Source organism: Mercenaria mercenaria, chromosome 16 (assembly GCF_021730395.1).
Source record: "Mercenaria mercenaria strain notata chromosome 16, MADL_Memer_1, whole genome shotgun sequence".
NCBI lineage: Eukaryota > Metazoa > Mollusca > Bivalvia > Venerida > Veneridae > Mercenaria > Mercenaria mercenaria.
The window spans coordinates 24217741-24232638 of NC_069376.1; the positions used below are offsets into that span (position 1 = coordinate 24217741).

The window sequence follows — 14898 nt, forward strand, 5'->3', positions numbered from 1 at the left end:
GGAAATCTGCATGTATCACGCGTGACCTTCATGACCTAACACATTTAAAAATACTTTGATGTTAAATGGTTGTTATTTTTAGAACGAGGAAAGCCCGCGAACCGGCCAGTTGCAAGCAGCTTTCTCAGTAATTTTCCATGACGTAGCGTCGTGCACATGTAGGAAATTTCCTTGCAAAGTACTCGATAAATTTAAATAGTAACCACATGATCTTGTACGTAAATAATGATGACGAAATCCCATATTTTGAGTTAGTAAACATCCGGAATTTGTTTCTTTAGGAAAAGAACGAAAATAAAGCGATTGATTATGAGACACGGGATAAAACGATTCTGTTCAAATGGCCGTTAATCGGTATAATACGTTTCTATCGGGTAACCGATAGACACGGGTCAATACGTTTCTGTTTGGTAATCGATAGATACGGTGATAAACGTTTCGGTGTGGGAAAGGGTTAAATAACCCATAATTTTACCTATCTGTTTTAAAGAAATACATCAATTAATAGAATTTTCTGGCATATTATATGAGAAATGTTAATTATAAATGTGATGAAAAACCCAAGTGCCATAATTATCTTTTGCCAAAGGCAGAGGGATATTATTTTTGGTGTTGTCCTTTCTGTTTCAATTGTCCGTCAGATTAACTGAAAATGCTTGTAACTGGAAAATTATTTTAGTAGCTTAGTCTATAGAATCACTAAACCTCATGTAATTCTTATAAGCTCATTAACGCAATTATTTACCTAATAAAAGAAGTATTTCCACTTGATTCAGTAAAAAATAGGGATATTTCCTGTATCTATTAATGGATGTTCATGAAACTTTATAAATATGTAGATCACTACAGGACAGCATTGCATGTGCAATTTCCGTCAGGATTACTTCAGTAACCAGAGTTATTGCCCTTTAATTGTTTTTCAATCCATAAATTCCTACATAACAAGTACATTGATAGATATTCATGAAATTTGACACAAGTGTAAATCGCTTTGGAGCAATGGTGCTTCCACATCTTTCATCAAATCTCAAGTTTTTGCATTGTTATTGCACTTTTATTGATTCAAGATGCATGTATTCCCACAAAACAATGTATCCTTTTGAGTAAATAGAATTTTTTCTACAATGTTGATTTTGATGAAACTTCTCACAGTTTTAATAAAGATGTGGCATATATAATATTGTTTGACAAAGATTAAGTTTGTAGAGTTCGTTTTTATGTCATTGAGTTAGTTCAGTCTTTTGATTTCATATTTCCTAGAGGAAATTTACAATTTTCTGCTAAATTATTCAGAATGTTAGAAAAAATATATCTTTTAATAGATGTATGGTTTTCTGTTACAGATTGTGTGCTAGAAAATGGCCTTACATCCAAAGGAGCAAAATTTGGAGACTTAAGCCATCCTGGAATATGAAACTAGAGAGGTCACAAGGTTTTTCTATTATTTGACCTATTGACCTAGTTTTCGAAGGTACGTGACCCTGTTTTGGACTTTACCTAGATATCATCAAGGTGAACATTCTCACTAATTTTCATGAAGATCTCATGAAAAATATGGCCTCTATAGAGGTCACAAGGTTTTTCTATTTTTATACCTACTGGCCTAGTTTTTGACCGCATGTGACCCAGTTTCAAAACAGACCTAGATATCATCAAGGTGAAAATTCAGACCAACTTTCATACAGATCCCATGAAAAGTATGGCCTCTAGAGAGGTCACAAGGTTTTTTTATTATCTGACCTACTGACCTAGTTTTTTAAGGCACGTGACCCAGTTTAAAATTTGACCTAGATATCATCATGGTGAACATTCTGACCAATTTTTATGGAGATCCATTCACAAGTATGGCCTCTAGAGAGGTCACAAGGTTTTTCTATTTTTAGACCTACTGACCTAGTTTTTGACCGCACATGACCCTGTTTCGAACTTGACCTAGATATCATCAAGATGAACATTCAGACCAATTTTCATACAGATCCCATGAAAAATATGGCCTTTAGAGAGGTCACAAGGTTTTTCTATTATTTGACCTACTGACCTAGTTTTTGAAGGCACGTGACCCACTTTCGAACTTGACCTAGATATCATCAAGATGAACATTCAGACCAACTTTCATACAGATCCCATAAAAAATATGGCCTCTAGAGAGGTCACAAGGTTTTTCTATTATTTGACCTACTGACCTAGTTTTTGACGGCACGTGACCCACTTTCGAACTTGACCTAGATATCATCAAGGTGAACATTCTGACCAATTTTCATGAAGGTCTCATGAAATATATGGCCTCTAGAGAGGTCACAAGGTTTTTCTATTTTTAGACCTACTGACCTAGTTTTTGACCGCACGTGACCCAGTTTCGAACTTGACCTAGATATCATCAAGACGAACATTCAGACCAACTTTCATACAGATCCCATGAAAAATATGGCCTTTAGAGAGGTCACAAGGTTTTTCTATTATTTGACCTACTGACCTAGTTTTTGACGGCACGTGACCCAGTTTCGAACTTGACCTAGATATCATCAAGGTGAACAATCTGACCAATTTTCATGAAGATCTTGTGAAATATATGGCCTCTAGAGAGGTCACAAGGTTTTTCTATTTTTAGACCTACTGACCTAGTTTTTGATGGCACGTGACCCAGTTTCGAACTTGACCTAGATACCATCAAGATGAACATTCTGACCAACTTTCATAAAGATTCCATGAAAAATGTGACCTCTAGAGTGGTCACAAGCAAAAGTTTACGGACGCACGCACGGACGCACTGACGGACGACGGACGACGGACACCGCGCGATCACAAAAGCTCACCTTGTCACTTTGTGACAGGTGAGCTAAAAACAAGGCTGCATTGACAACATCCTGATCCTGGTGTTCAGATCTTTTGTGATTTCTTGTGAAGGGTCTTTGATTTTTGCATAAAAATAAAAAATATATTAATATAATTTGATTTTTGCTTACTACTGATTTTTTTTTCAGTTCCAGCAGGTGCAGCCGATTTCCACTGGTTGCCACTTATTTTCCACCTACTGCCAGCTATTTGGTGGCATTTAGTGGAAAATAGGACTGCACCCATGGTGGCATTTTGGTGAAATTTTGTCCACTTACTGCCACCTTTTAGGTGGCAATTGGTGGAAATAAGTGGCGTTAAGTGGAAAATAGATTTTACACCATTATGGTGGCGTTTTAGTGGTAATTTGTCTAAATACTCCACTTACTGCCACCATGAAGGTGGCAATTGGTGGAAATAAGTGGCAAACATGTTTTCCACCATAATGGTGGCATAATGATGTAAAACTGTCTAAATACTCCACTTACTGCCACCTAAAGGTGTACACAAGTAGAAAAAGGTGGAATTTAGTGGAAAACAGGTTTGCCACTGTCCTTTTCATGATTTCACCATTTTGGTGGCATTTTAGGTGGCATTTTGGTGGAAAATTGTCTAAATACTCCACCATTGAAAAGGGTGGCATTATAGTGGCAAATCTAGGGACGGGTGGGCTGTAATTTTTACAATGATACAGTACAGTGAACAGCTAGCAAGAAATCACTGAGCTGCAATGTTTACAATGATACAGTACAGTGAACAGCTAGCAAGAAATCATTGAGCTGTAACAGGGTTCGAATTTAAGCTCGCATACTCGCGAAATGCGAGTGCAAATTTCAAACTGCGAGGTGAAATTTCAGACACCAGCATTTTTTTGCGAGTGAAAATTTTTGGCCGAATAATGTGCATTTCTAACGGTCGTCTCGATCTTACACTGTTCTTTCTTTAACAACTCGCGGTCATTGCAGCGCACTGCCATTTGCAGAATGAATTTCGGAGCACTCTTTCATCTTTCGTCGTAAACGGAAGTTTACACTCGATACATGTCCCGTGCGCATGTCTTTTCAACTGCTGACAAGTACCTGCGCCAATTTTGATGACGTTTACCGCATCTGGTGGGTTTTTTTGGTAATCTATAATAAGTTACTATCTATATAGCGCAAATACGATTGGCTGGACTCGCCACATGGATGTTTGTGTTATGTTCTAATAAAGTGACAAGTCGCGGAAAAGGCAAGTTGTTTTTTCATTTAGCAAGTTAAAAAAAATACCACTTGAGAAAAAATGCAAGTAGAAAATCTGGCTAAATTCGAACCCTGCTGTAATGTTTACAATGATACAGTACAGTGAAGAGCTAGCAAGAAATCACTGGGCTGTAATGTTTACAATGATACAGTGCAGTGAAGAGCTAGCAAGAAATCACTGGGCTGTAATGTTTCAAATGATACAGTACAGTGAAGAGCTAGCAAGAAATCACTGGGCTGTAATGTTTCAAATGATACAGTACAGTGAAGAGCTAGCAAGAAATCACTGGGCTGTAATGTTTACAATGATACAGTAGAGTGAAGAACTAGCAAGAAATCACTGGGCTGTATTGTAATGTTTACAATGATACAGTACAGTGAAGAGCTAGCAAGAAATCACTGAGCTGTAATGTTTACAATGATACAGTACAGTGAAGAGCTAGCAAGAAATCACTGAGCTGTAATGTTTACAATGATACAGTACAGTGAAGAGCTAGCAAGAAATCACTGGGCTGTAATGTTTACAATGATACAGTACAGTGAAGAGCTAGCAAGAAATCACTGAGCTGTAATGTTTACAATGATACAGTACAGTGAAGAGCTAGCAAGAAATCACTGGGCTGTAATGTTTACAATGATACAGTACAGTGAAGAGCTAGCAAGAAATCACTGGGCTGTAATGTTTACAATGATACAGTACAGTGAAGAGCTAGCAAGAAATCACTGGGCTGTAATGTTTCAAATGATACAGTACAGTGAAGAGCTAGCAAGAAATCACTGGGCTGTAATGTTTCAAATGATACAGTACAGTGAAGAGCTAGCAAGAAATCACTGGGCTGTAATGTTTCAAATGATACAGTACAGTGAAGAGCTAGCAAGAAATCACTGGGCTGTAATGTTTACAATGATACAGTAGAGTGAAGAACTAGCAAGAAATCACTGAGCTGTAATGTTTACAATGATTATCAGTACAGTGAAAGCTAGCAAGAAATCACTGGGCTGTAACGTTTACAATGATTATCAGTACAGTGAAAGCTAGCAAGAAATCACTGAGCTGTAATGTTTACAATGATACAGTACAGTGAAGAGCTAGCAAGAAATCACTGGGCTGTAATGTTTAAAATGATACAGTGCAGTGAAGAGCTAGCAAGAAATCACTGGGCTGTAATGTTTAAAATGATACAGTGCAGTGAAGAGCTAGCAAGAAATCACTGGGCTGTAATGTTTCAAATGATACAGTACAGTGAAGAGCTAGCAAGAAATCACTGGGCTGTAATGTTTCAAGTGATACAGTGCAGTGAAGAGCTAGCAAGAAATCACTGGGCTGTAATGTTTACAATGATACAGTACAGTGAAGAGCTAGCAAGAAATCACTGGGCTGTAATGTCTAAGCAGTAAACTGAAAAGGTACAAGAGCTGTCACAGGAGACAGCACGCTTGACTAATTGGATGCTGGATAGTGAAACTGGGCACATCTGAGGAAACTGTAGCTGTCAGCGGAGTGACTCTAATGGTGGATGAAGATATTGCACAATAGCCCGAGTCAAAAATATTAAGTAATAAGAGAGGTAAAGATAAAGTGTATTAAAACACTATATAAGTATATTCTAAACAAAAAAGGTGCATAATTCATAAAATATTGGTGCAAAAGTTATGCACCTAGTGTCACATAATGTGGGTGACGATGTGGAACAACTACTTCAAGTTTGAATTAAATATGCATTTCATAATAACTGAGATATAGTGAAAATGCATCAAATGCATCAAAAATAACCTTAAATTCTAAGTAAAAGGGGGCTTAATTCATGAAAATAATTGTGCCAGAGTTATGCACCTTGTGTCATATGATGTAGGTGATGATGTTGAACAATTATTTTAAGTCTGAATCAAATCCATTTAGTAATAACAGGGATAGAGTGAAAGTGCATCAAAACTTTAACCTGAAATTCTAAGTAAAAAGGGGGAATAATTCATGAAAGAATTGTGCCAGAGATTGTAACTTGTGGCATATGATGTGATGTGGGTGATGATGTGGAATAACTACTTTAAGTTTGAATCAAATCCATCCAGTAATTACAGAGATAAGTAGAAAAAAGAAAAAAGTGTAAAAAAAACTTTAACCAAGGTGGGGACATGGAAAGACGCCGACGCCAGGTCGAGCCGGATAGCTCTCATTATACTTCGTATAGTCGAGCTAAAAATTGATTTAATGTAGTATGAGGGACAGCTAGCAAGAAAAAGGGGCATAATTCTGTAAAACAAGAGCTGTCACTAATGATGACGAATGCCCCTGCATCGCCTTGACCTTTGACCTTGACCTCTGACCTGGTGATCCCAAAGTCAATAGGGGTTGTGTACTCAATAAGTACTATTAAGTACTATTAGCATTTGAAGTTTGAACATTCTGGGTGCGGGAGTAAAATGCCTTCAAGCAAAAAGTTAACATTGTGACGAACGAACTAATGAACGGACAGTTGAAAACTAATATGCCTCCCTTTGGGGGCATAAAAAAGAAAATAGTGTTATGTAACCTGTGCAAAGTAAGTCAGTTATCACAATGAATAAGTATGTGAAGTTTCAATCCATTCCCACATGTAGCTACTGAGATGCCAGCTTAAATACAAAAACTTCACCAAATCGGGACACCGACACTGACACTGACACAGATGCAGACGCAAGGATGAGGCCAATTTTAATAGCCCCATTTATTCTTTGAACAGTCGAGCTAATGATTAAAGTAAATTCATGGCTATGGCAAGATATCACTGTGCTTCTATATGTAAAATGTCTATTTGACCTTGACCACAGATGACTCAGCTTCCAATTTGACCTCCCTTTCTTCTGAGAAGCATTTGTATTGGGCTTCATGAAGATCACAAAGTTCTGGCCAGAACTGCGGTCTCTAGCATGTTAACATTCAAACTGTTCACAACACACCATGCAGGCGATGGACCAAGGACAAAGAGTGATCACAATAACTCCACTTTTCAGGGTTCGAACTTAGCCAGATTTTCTACTTGCATTTTTTCGCAAGTGGTATTTTTTTTAACTTGCTAAATGAAAAAACAACTTGCATTTTCCGCGACTTGTCACTTTATTACAACATTAACACCCACATCCACGTGACGAGTCAAGCCAATCGTATCTGTGCTATGTAAATAGTAACTTATTATAGGTTACCAAAAAACCCACCGGATGCGGTAAACGTCATCAAAATTAGCGCAGCTACTTGTCAGCAGTTGAAAAGACATGTGCACGGGACATGTATCGAGTGTAAACTTCCGTTTACGACGAAAGATGAAAGAGTGCTCCGAAATTCGTTCTGCAAATGACAATGCGCTGCAATGACCGCGAGTTGTTAAAGAAAGAACAGTGTAAGATCGAGACGACTGTAGAAATGCACATTATTCAGCCAAAAATTTTCACTCGCAAAAAAATGCTGGTGTCTGAAATCTCACCTCGCAGTTTGAAATTTGCACTCGCATTTCGCGAGTATGCGAGCTTAAATTCGAACCCTGCTTTTGCTAAAAATTGTACTTACTGAAGGGTAGTATCGTAAACTGCCTTTCATTCCAAGCCTTTCTTTGATCTTATCCACAAAGCCAGTCTCAGTGTCACTTGGATCTTGTACATGAGTAGCAAATGACCTCTGTAATGAAAAGGTCAACACACCTGTTAACTCTGAATATCTGATTATGTAATAAAGATTCTCTTACTTCATTTTGTTCTGTCATTATCTGACCTCTATTTACCAGATGCTGAGTTCTCTTCCAACTAGTATCAATATTTGTAAGAAAAGATCCCATCTTTTTTTTTTTGGTGGTGGAGGTGGGGGGGGAGACTAAGCCCAAAGGGAAAATTTCACATTCCACTAAGATGGAATTTATAAGCGCTTGTCTAAATATCTAACAGCTGATCACCAAACATGCAGAACTCAATCCCATTGTCAAAGATTTGAAACAACTATGGGAAAATCATTTTTATTCGCGTAGGACGAATATTCGCATATTTCGCGCTAGGACCGATGCGCGAATTTAAGACCGTGCTAATATTATTTCTTAATTTTAATTTTTCATTTCTAAAATTAAAGCCTGCGCGAAACAGTCCTTTTTCACGTTTGCGCAAAACTTTCTGCCAGCGAATTTAAATGATTTCACAGTATAGTTGGTATATTAAACAATATAATATGAGTTTTAAAAACCTGTAACATTCTTAGAAAGACTTTTTAGCCCCTTAGAACAGTCCTTCTAGCAACTGCTTATTTAGAGAGCAGCAAATAAGACTTTAAACGTCAGTGATTGCTAATAGTGTGTTAAAAGTAAAGATTGTATTCACAGATACATGTAAATTGAGCAAATTTACAATTCAATAATCATGACAATTTCCTACAAAATTCCTTACCTGTATTGTTTCAATCTGCTGTCTTTTTTTTTACATGACACATGGCTTTTTCAACGAATAAAGCTAAAAAAAGGCAGTCCCAAAGTCAGCAAGAGCTGTCACTATTGGTGACAAATGCCCCCAAAGCATGACCAAGAAAGCTACAGTTTTCTGTGCAAAAAAATCACACATCATTTCATGACCTTGACATAAAAGACCTGGGTCATAAGCATGACACAACTGAATATGGTTAACATTTGTGTCAAATTATTTTCAAATCATATAAATGGCAGAGTTATGGACCAGACTGTTTAGACAAGAAACACCTTTGACTTCTAAGTGTGACCTAGATCTTGGAGCTACAGGTTTGGGTCTTGTGCATGACACATCATATCATTATAGGGAACATCTATGCCAAGTCATTTCAAAATCCCTTTATGGAAGTTGGAAGGGTTACAGCTCTCACAAGAATTACTGACAAACGCACGAACGTGCCACTTAAAAGAAGGAGGGGGGCCATTTTTGTTTGTTCTTTTCTTAAGTTGTATAGGGGGCCCTGGCCCAGTAATCTTATTGTTAATGGATTGAAGCTATTGTTCTCTTTTGTTCTCTTTACAGTTAGACGGCACTCTCTTTCTTTTAAGTTGCTCGGAAGGATGCACGCATGGACGGACAGCGCAATTTTAATATGCCCACCTTTGGGGGCATAAAAAGTATGTTTTTTTCCCAATTCTGAACTAATCCAAAAATTTATATATCATTTTACATTTCAATATTTCCCAATTCGACAAATTCTGAGGACATTTCCCATTTCCTTCTGTGTTTGTGGCATTCACAAAATGATTAAAAAAAGGCCTGTGACACAATCATTAATGCAAATAAAAATATTTAGTATGGTTGTATGCTGAAAATGGCAATGATTTTACCTTTAAAATGTTGCTATTCCCTCCAGTTATATTAAGCCATGATCTAGATGAATAGAGGCGAATTCCACGTAATTTCATCACTCTGTACAACACTATTTTACAAGTCTTATTCATGATACACTGTTATCTGAAAGAAGTTAGGAGATCATAATTATAGTGACTCTTACAACAGATCTTAGAATGCAGCTGTAATAGAGAAAACTATGTCGTAAAATGTCAAAACTGAGAAATAATAAAAGTGTTTTTAATAAAAATTTTACATTAAGAAAAAAATAGTCAGTCATTGATTAAATAAATAACATTGACAAACATGACAAACATGACAAATGGAAATCGCCACCAATATTTGAAAATCAAGGCCTCCAAACGGAGTGAAAGCTCTTTACAAAGATATTTACAAAAAAAAACCCTATGCAATAACTGTACCTTTATGGCAATAAATTATAGTTTTTTTCCCTAGCAATTACCATATGTATACACTGGTAACACAGTACATAATACATGTACTACAAACTTACAGGCCTGTTGCAGATTTCGTAGTATCGATCTGCCATTTTGGTTTAGACTTGCATTATGCGGAATTACCATTGTCATCATATTTGGTATTATAACGTGAGCGTCTATATTCTATATAAGAATGTTTCAACATAAAAATAATCGTATTTTGAAATATATAATTGTTGTATTTTTTTAGAGTCTGGTGTAATTTTTCATGTATCTTTTTCTTTTTTATTTCAATGTTCTCTTCTCTATCTTTTCTTTTCTCTCCTTCTTTTTTCTTTCTTTTCTTTCTTTTATTATTAGTTATTACTCTGTTTATACACCTGAAGTGAGTGTTCCAAACTGTGGTCAATTAGATGTTGAAAGATCTGTACATAGAATGACATTCACATATAACTATTTTACCAAGTAAGACGACAATGATATTTCCCCGTAAGATTAGTCTAACCCAAAATGGTGGGTCGAAACAATGAAATCTGCAACAGGCCTGTAAAATCACTATTTTAAGTAAAATACGTAAGTTTACAACACCATTTACACATGTATCAACATATAATTTGATGCCTTATAAATACTTCCGTAACCCTAGCCTATCCTCATAGGGTTGTCTAGGAATACAGAACATCTGTAGTCCTAGAATCGGAGGCTAGAATTACGGTACCATAATCCTAGCCACTGCCAAATCATAAACAATCTTCTTTCGCACTTGAAAAATCGTCTTTACCTGTTTATAGCGAGCTCAATCGAGCTTTACGGTAACGCAAGTATACTTTCTAACTTGATGGATTTGAAAAGTTTCGTCTGAAGTTCTTAAAAAGCGCACCCTAGCAGACAGGTGCTCACAGGAAATACTTCTTTCCGCAGTGAATACAGAACTTCATTCAATTGCTAAAACTTGTTCATCACTCAACAATAATGCAAGAAAGATTTCCAGTTGTTTGAAAAAAATATTATTTTCATTTAAATGATCAAGCATCGGCCAGAAAATGGAAAAAAAATGTCATGAATAAGCAGAAAGCCACGGGAACGCGGTATTGAAGTCACCGCGACACCAGCTTCCCATAAATTTTGCAACATATGATATTCACTGTTACAGGTATGGTGACACTAAATGTAGACTTTTTTCAAGTGAATAGGTTCTCGCGAATTCTTTTGAGTAGTGAACAGGTCGGAGACATCCCCTGGATTGAGAGACATTCTCTCGATCTAAACATTGTCTCTCGTTCGAAAGACAAAATATCTTTCGATCGAAAGACTCAAATTAGCTTAAGCAATGAAAGTCATTGAAAGAGTAATTAAAACTCTCTTTTTAGAATGTGCAAATTTATTTCAAATACAGAAAATTATTTTTCTTATATCAAATTTTCAAAATCGAAATTATTTTTGGAATTTTGTTTAAACATTATAATGCTTAAGCAAACTTCTATGGCAATGTGTTTCTTGTAAAGTTTACTTGAAATAACAAATTGCTTCAATGAATAAATAATGCGACTGTAATGAAATGATTGTTTTAATAATGATTTCATGTTTTTTCAACACTTAAGCTAAATACAGTCTTTCGATCGAAAGACATTTTGTCTTTGAAACGAGAGACAGTGTTTACATCTAGAGACTGTCTCTCAATCCAGGGGAAGTCTCCGACCTGGTGAATAGTTTCTTTGTGACAAATAAATGATGCATAATATTTATAGCTAAATCCGATTTCTTTGAGCTCGCTTTGAGGCTTTGCCTTATTTCATATTAATATGCATCCATGTTCAACGAGGTCAAAAAAAAGCACCCTGCCTTTTTCAGAGGTCTAGAAAAATCTCTTCCAAAGTTGCTAAGTTATCAGGCTGGTAACATTGCCCGATCGGGCTTACGACATAAAAAGTAATATTTCTTGAAAACTAATGAAGTTATTTTTTTCAAACTTAGTCCATTTATTAAGCATAACAAATTATACAAATTAGAATAAAAATAACTTGGTTGCCTTCAGTTTTGGTAGAATTATTTCCCCTTTTCAGATTTTTATGACGCATAATCTTTGAAGTCCAAAAAAATATGTTCTAATGCTAAGTTTAAAACAAAAAAAGGGTTCAATGGCTTTCTAATGCTCTAAATTATTGCGCTAGTACATGAATGTTTACATTTTACTCTGCTTTCACTTACAACATCATAGAGAATATTAGTTTTAAAAAAAATGCTCATACATCTGCACTAGAAACGAAGTATTAACCCTAAATATATAGAATAAAGGTATTGGCGCACAAGTTTGAAGCAATAGAAAGCCATTGAATCTTTTCTGTTTTAAACATTGCATTAAAACATAACTATTTTGGACTTCAAAAATTATGCATCATAAAAATCTGAAAAAGGGAAGTAATTCTAACAAAACTGAAGGCAACAAAGTTACTTCTATCTTGATAAGCATCATATGTTATGCTTAATAAATGGACTAAGTTTGAAAGAAATATCTTTATTATTTTTCAAGAAATATCACTTTTTATGCCTTAAGCCCGATCGGGCAATGTTACCAGCCTGGTTATGACTCCTGTATTTCCCACAGTAAAGGTAAATTTTATTTACTGTCACTTTGTGAAACAATTAACAGTGTATGTTACTCCAGGCTCACATTAAACACTGTTTTATGTTATTTGATCTTTGGTACCAGACTTATATAAACTGCTTAACATGGTTGCATAACCACTTAGTGACTTACCCCACCCATAACAAAACATTCAATTTACAGGTTCAATATTTGTCCCTAATGTTGCTTATTTTTTCCTGAAACACGCGTCGCATAGAAAACGATTTAAAGTTCTGTTTACATGGTAATTCACACACTAATAAGTAATGCTAAAACTGCTATTCGTACCTTGTTTAGATTCGATCAGCTTTGTCCGACTTCTATTCTATTTTGGCCAAAATGGTATCTAGATCAATCAAACGATTGATTTATTTTGTATCGACCGAACAAAAACAAAGCACGGAAAGCACCTTTTTGTTTTCATACTGTCAACCCGTCTCGCGAATGTATACAGGCAGCACCAAGTATACGTGGGTAATGTTATCTATCTAACTTCCATTCATTCAAACCCCTCTCGAGGACATAGGCTTTGACGCACATTAACTGACAAAGAGAGAAAAGAGTTAAAGCATACATGAAGGGCTATATGCTGATTGTATTGAAAGATTAGGTTAAAACTGAGCAATTTTCTATGGGAGAGGGGGAGAGGGGGGAAAGCTGGGGACACATGTTCAGCCTGGCAGACTGCCTGGCTAAACTTACTTGCTCAAAGAGAGACAATATTCTCAGGGAATGAGTTCCAATGGACAATAGTGAGAGGGAAAAATGATTACGTTAAAAGTTGGAGCATGTTTGGATTTGTCTGTAGGCCATAGAGTGGGATAGACGACGTGCCCTTTTATTTGGAATTAAGTAGGGTTCTTGTGGAATAGAAACTAAGTTATAGGTGATGTTATAGATCATAAGCAGTCTTTGGTCAATACGACGTAGGTCAAGTCGTCTCCAGTTTAGGATGGTCAACATATCAGTTACACTGGAGATGCATCTATAGTTTCGCATTGCCACGGAGCAACTTGTCTCTGCACAGATTCAATTTGTCCGATACCAACACTGGTATAACCAAACAGAGGAAAGTACTCGAGTTTGGGTCTCACTAGTATTGTATATGCTGTAGATTTAAGTTAAACTGAGTGGGCTTTAATGTTATGTCGGACAAATCCTATGTTTGACTTGTCTTAAGATAAGATAAGATAATCTTTATTTAACGTCGGTTTTAACAAACATTTTAACACTAGCTAATACAAGCTATTTTCCGACAAAACAAGACTATCATTTAACATACAAACAAACGATCTATATAGGGAAAGAAAGCAAAAGAAAGCAAAATTATAAGCATAAGATTCTAGTTAAAAAAGCATTAGCATATTCACAAAAATCATAGATTGGAAATAACTGTCTATTTACAGAACATATTGGTCTTTTTGGTGATGCTATCTTTGTGCTTTTTCCATGTTAAGTCATTTGAGATCGTGACACCAAGATATTTTGCTGGTGAGACTGTTTCTAGTGTGGTGTTGTGGAATGTATATTTAGTGTCTATTTCCGTGTTTTTTATGTGGATGACTTAACAAGTTTGGGTCGAAAATCTCACTGTCAGAATGTTTTGGCTTGTGCCAGGACTCTGCACCGATAACAATGTCAGGTTTTGTTGAACAAATCATATTTTCATATTTTAAATTCTTATCTACAATGGATCTACAGTTTATGGCAAGGAGCTTGAGTGATCTTTTATTTTTATTTTTTGTAGGTTGTTTTGTTTGTTTATTTTGTTTATGTTTGTGTTTAGGGGTGTACGTGACAGGTTGTATATTTTCTGGGAGATTGTTTGAGGCTGATATATTCTGCAAGTTAGTGAAATAGCTTGATGTTTCAAATGTGTCAAGACTACCTAGTGATGATGTTTATATTATCGCATTTAGGCATTTACAAACAGCCATGCTTTAGGCATTTTTCCAGTCGGTCATACGTGCTATCATTTATCACTCTGGCAATCGGCATGGTAAAAATTACTCAAAATTTTCAGTCTTTTAAAACACACTGAGCATATGTCTAAAACATTGAATCTGTTTTGATACAAATTCAACAGGTTTTAAATACATGTATTACTATTTACTATCAATGCAATAAAAAGTATAGGTAACTTACTTCGAGCTTTTCAATGCGAACTGCTTGTCCAAGGAATATTTAGTCAAATTAACCAACAGAGCCGGGACACAGCTAGACCTTATCACCAATGGCTATGATAAAAATACTCTATCTCCGGCAGAAGCTGACTTCTTTTTTTAACCAGTTTTATTTTTCTATTGTGGTAATTATGAATTTTGCAAATATTGAAATAAAAATCATCTACATCTACATCTACATGGTACTCCCAACAGTCAATAAATGACTATGACTGGGAGGCGACTGTCTTAGGGGCACTTTGTTGATTGAGCCGCTATTGAATACA

General features: G+C 36.0%; 1 protein-coding gene across 2 annotated transcripts in view; it reads right to left on the reverse strand.

Annotated features, from left to right (window-relative positions):
• LOC123540437 (ubiquinol-cytochrome-c reductase complex assembly factor 1-like) overlaps nt 1-12850 on the reverse strand; it is a 31262-nt gene extending 18412 nt beyond the window's left edge. Inside the window, exons 1-3 of one of the 2 annotated variants that reach the window (XM_045325467.2) lie at nt 12738-12850; nt 9380-9506; nt 7615-7722 (exon numbers count right to left, since the gene is read on the reverse strand). In XM_045325467.2, coding sequence (XP_045181402.2) covers nt 7615-7722; nt 9380-9493 — 222 coding nt within the window. In that variant the 5' untranslated portion in view covers nt 9494-9506; nt 12738-12850. Of the gene's footprint in view, nt 1-7614; nt 7723-9379; nt 9507-10604; nt 10740-12737 lie in introns of those variants that run through there. The other variant, XM_053526398.1, reaches the window with a different exon arrangement.
• Nucleotides 12851-14898: the final 2048 nt, after the last annotated feature.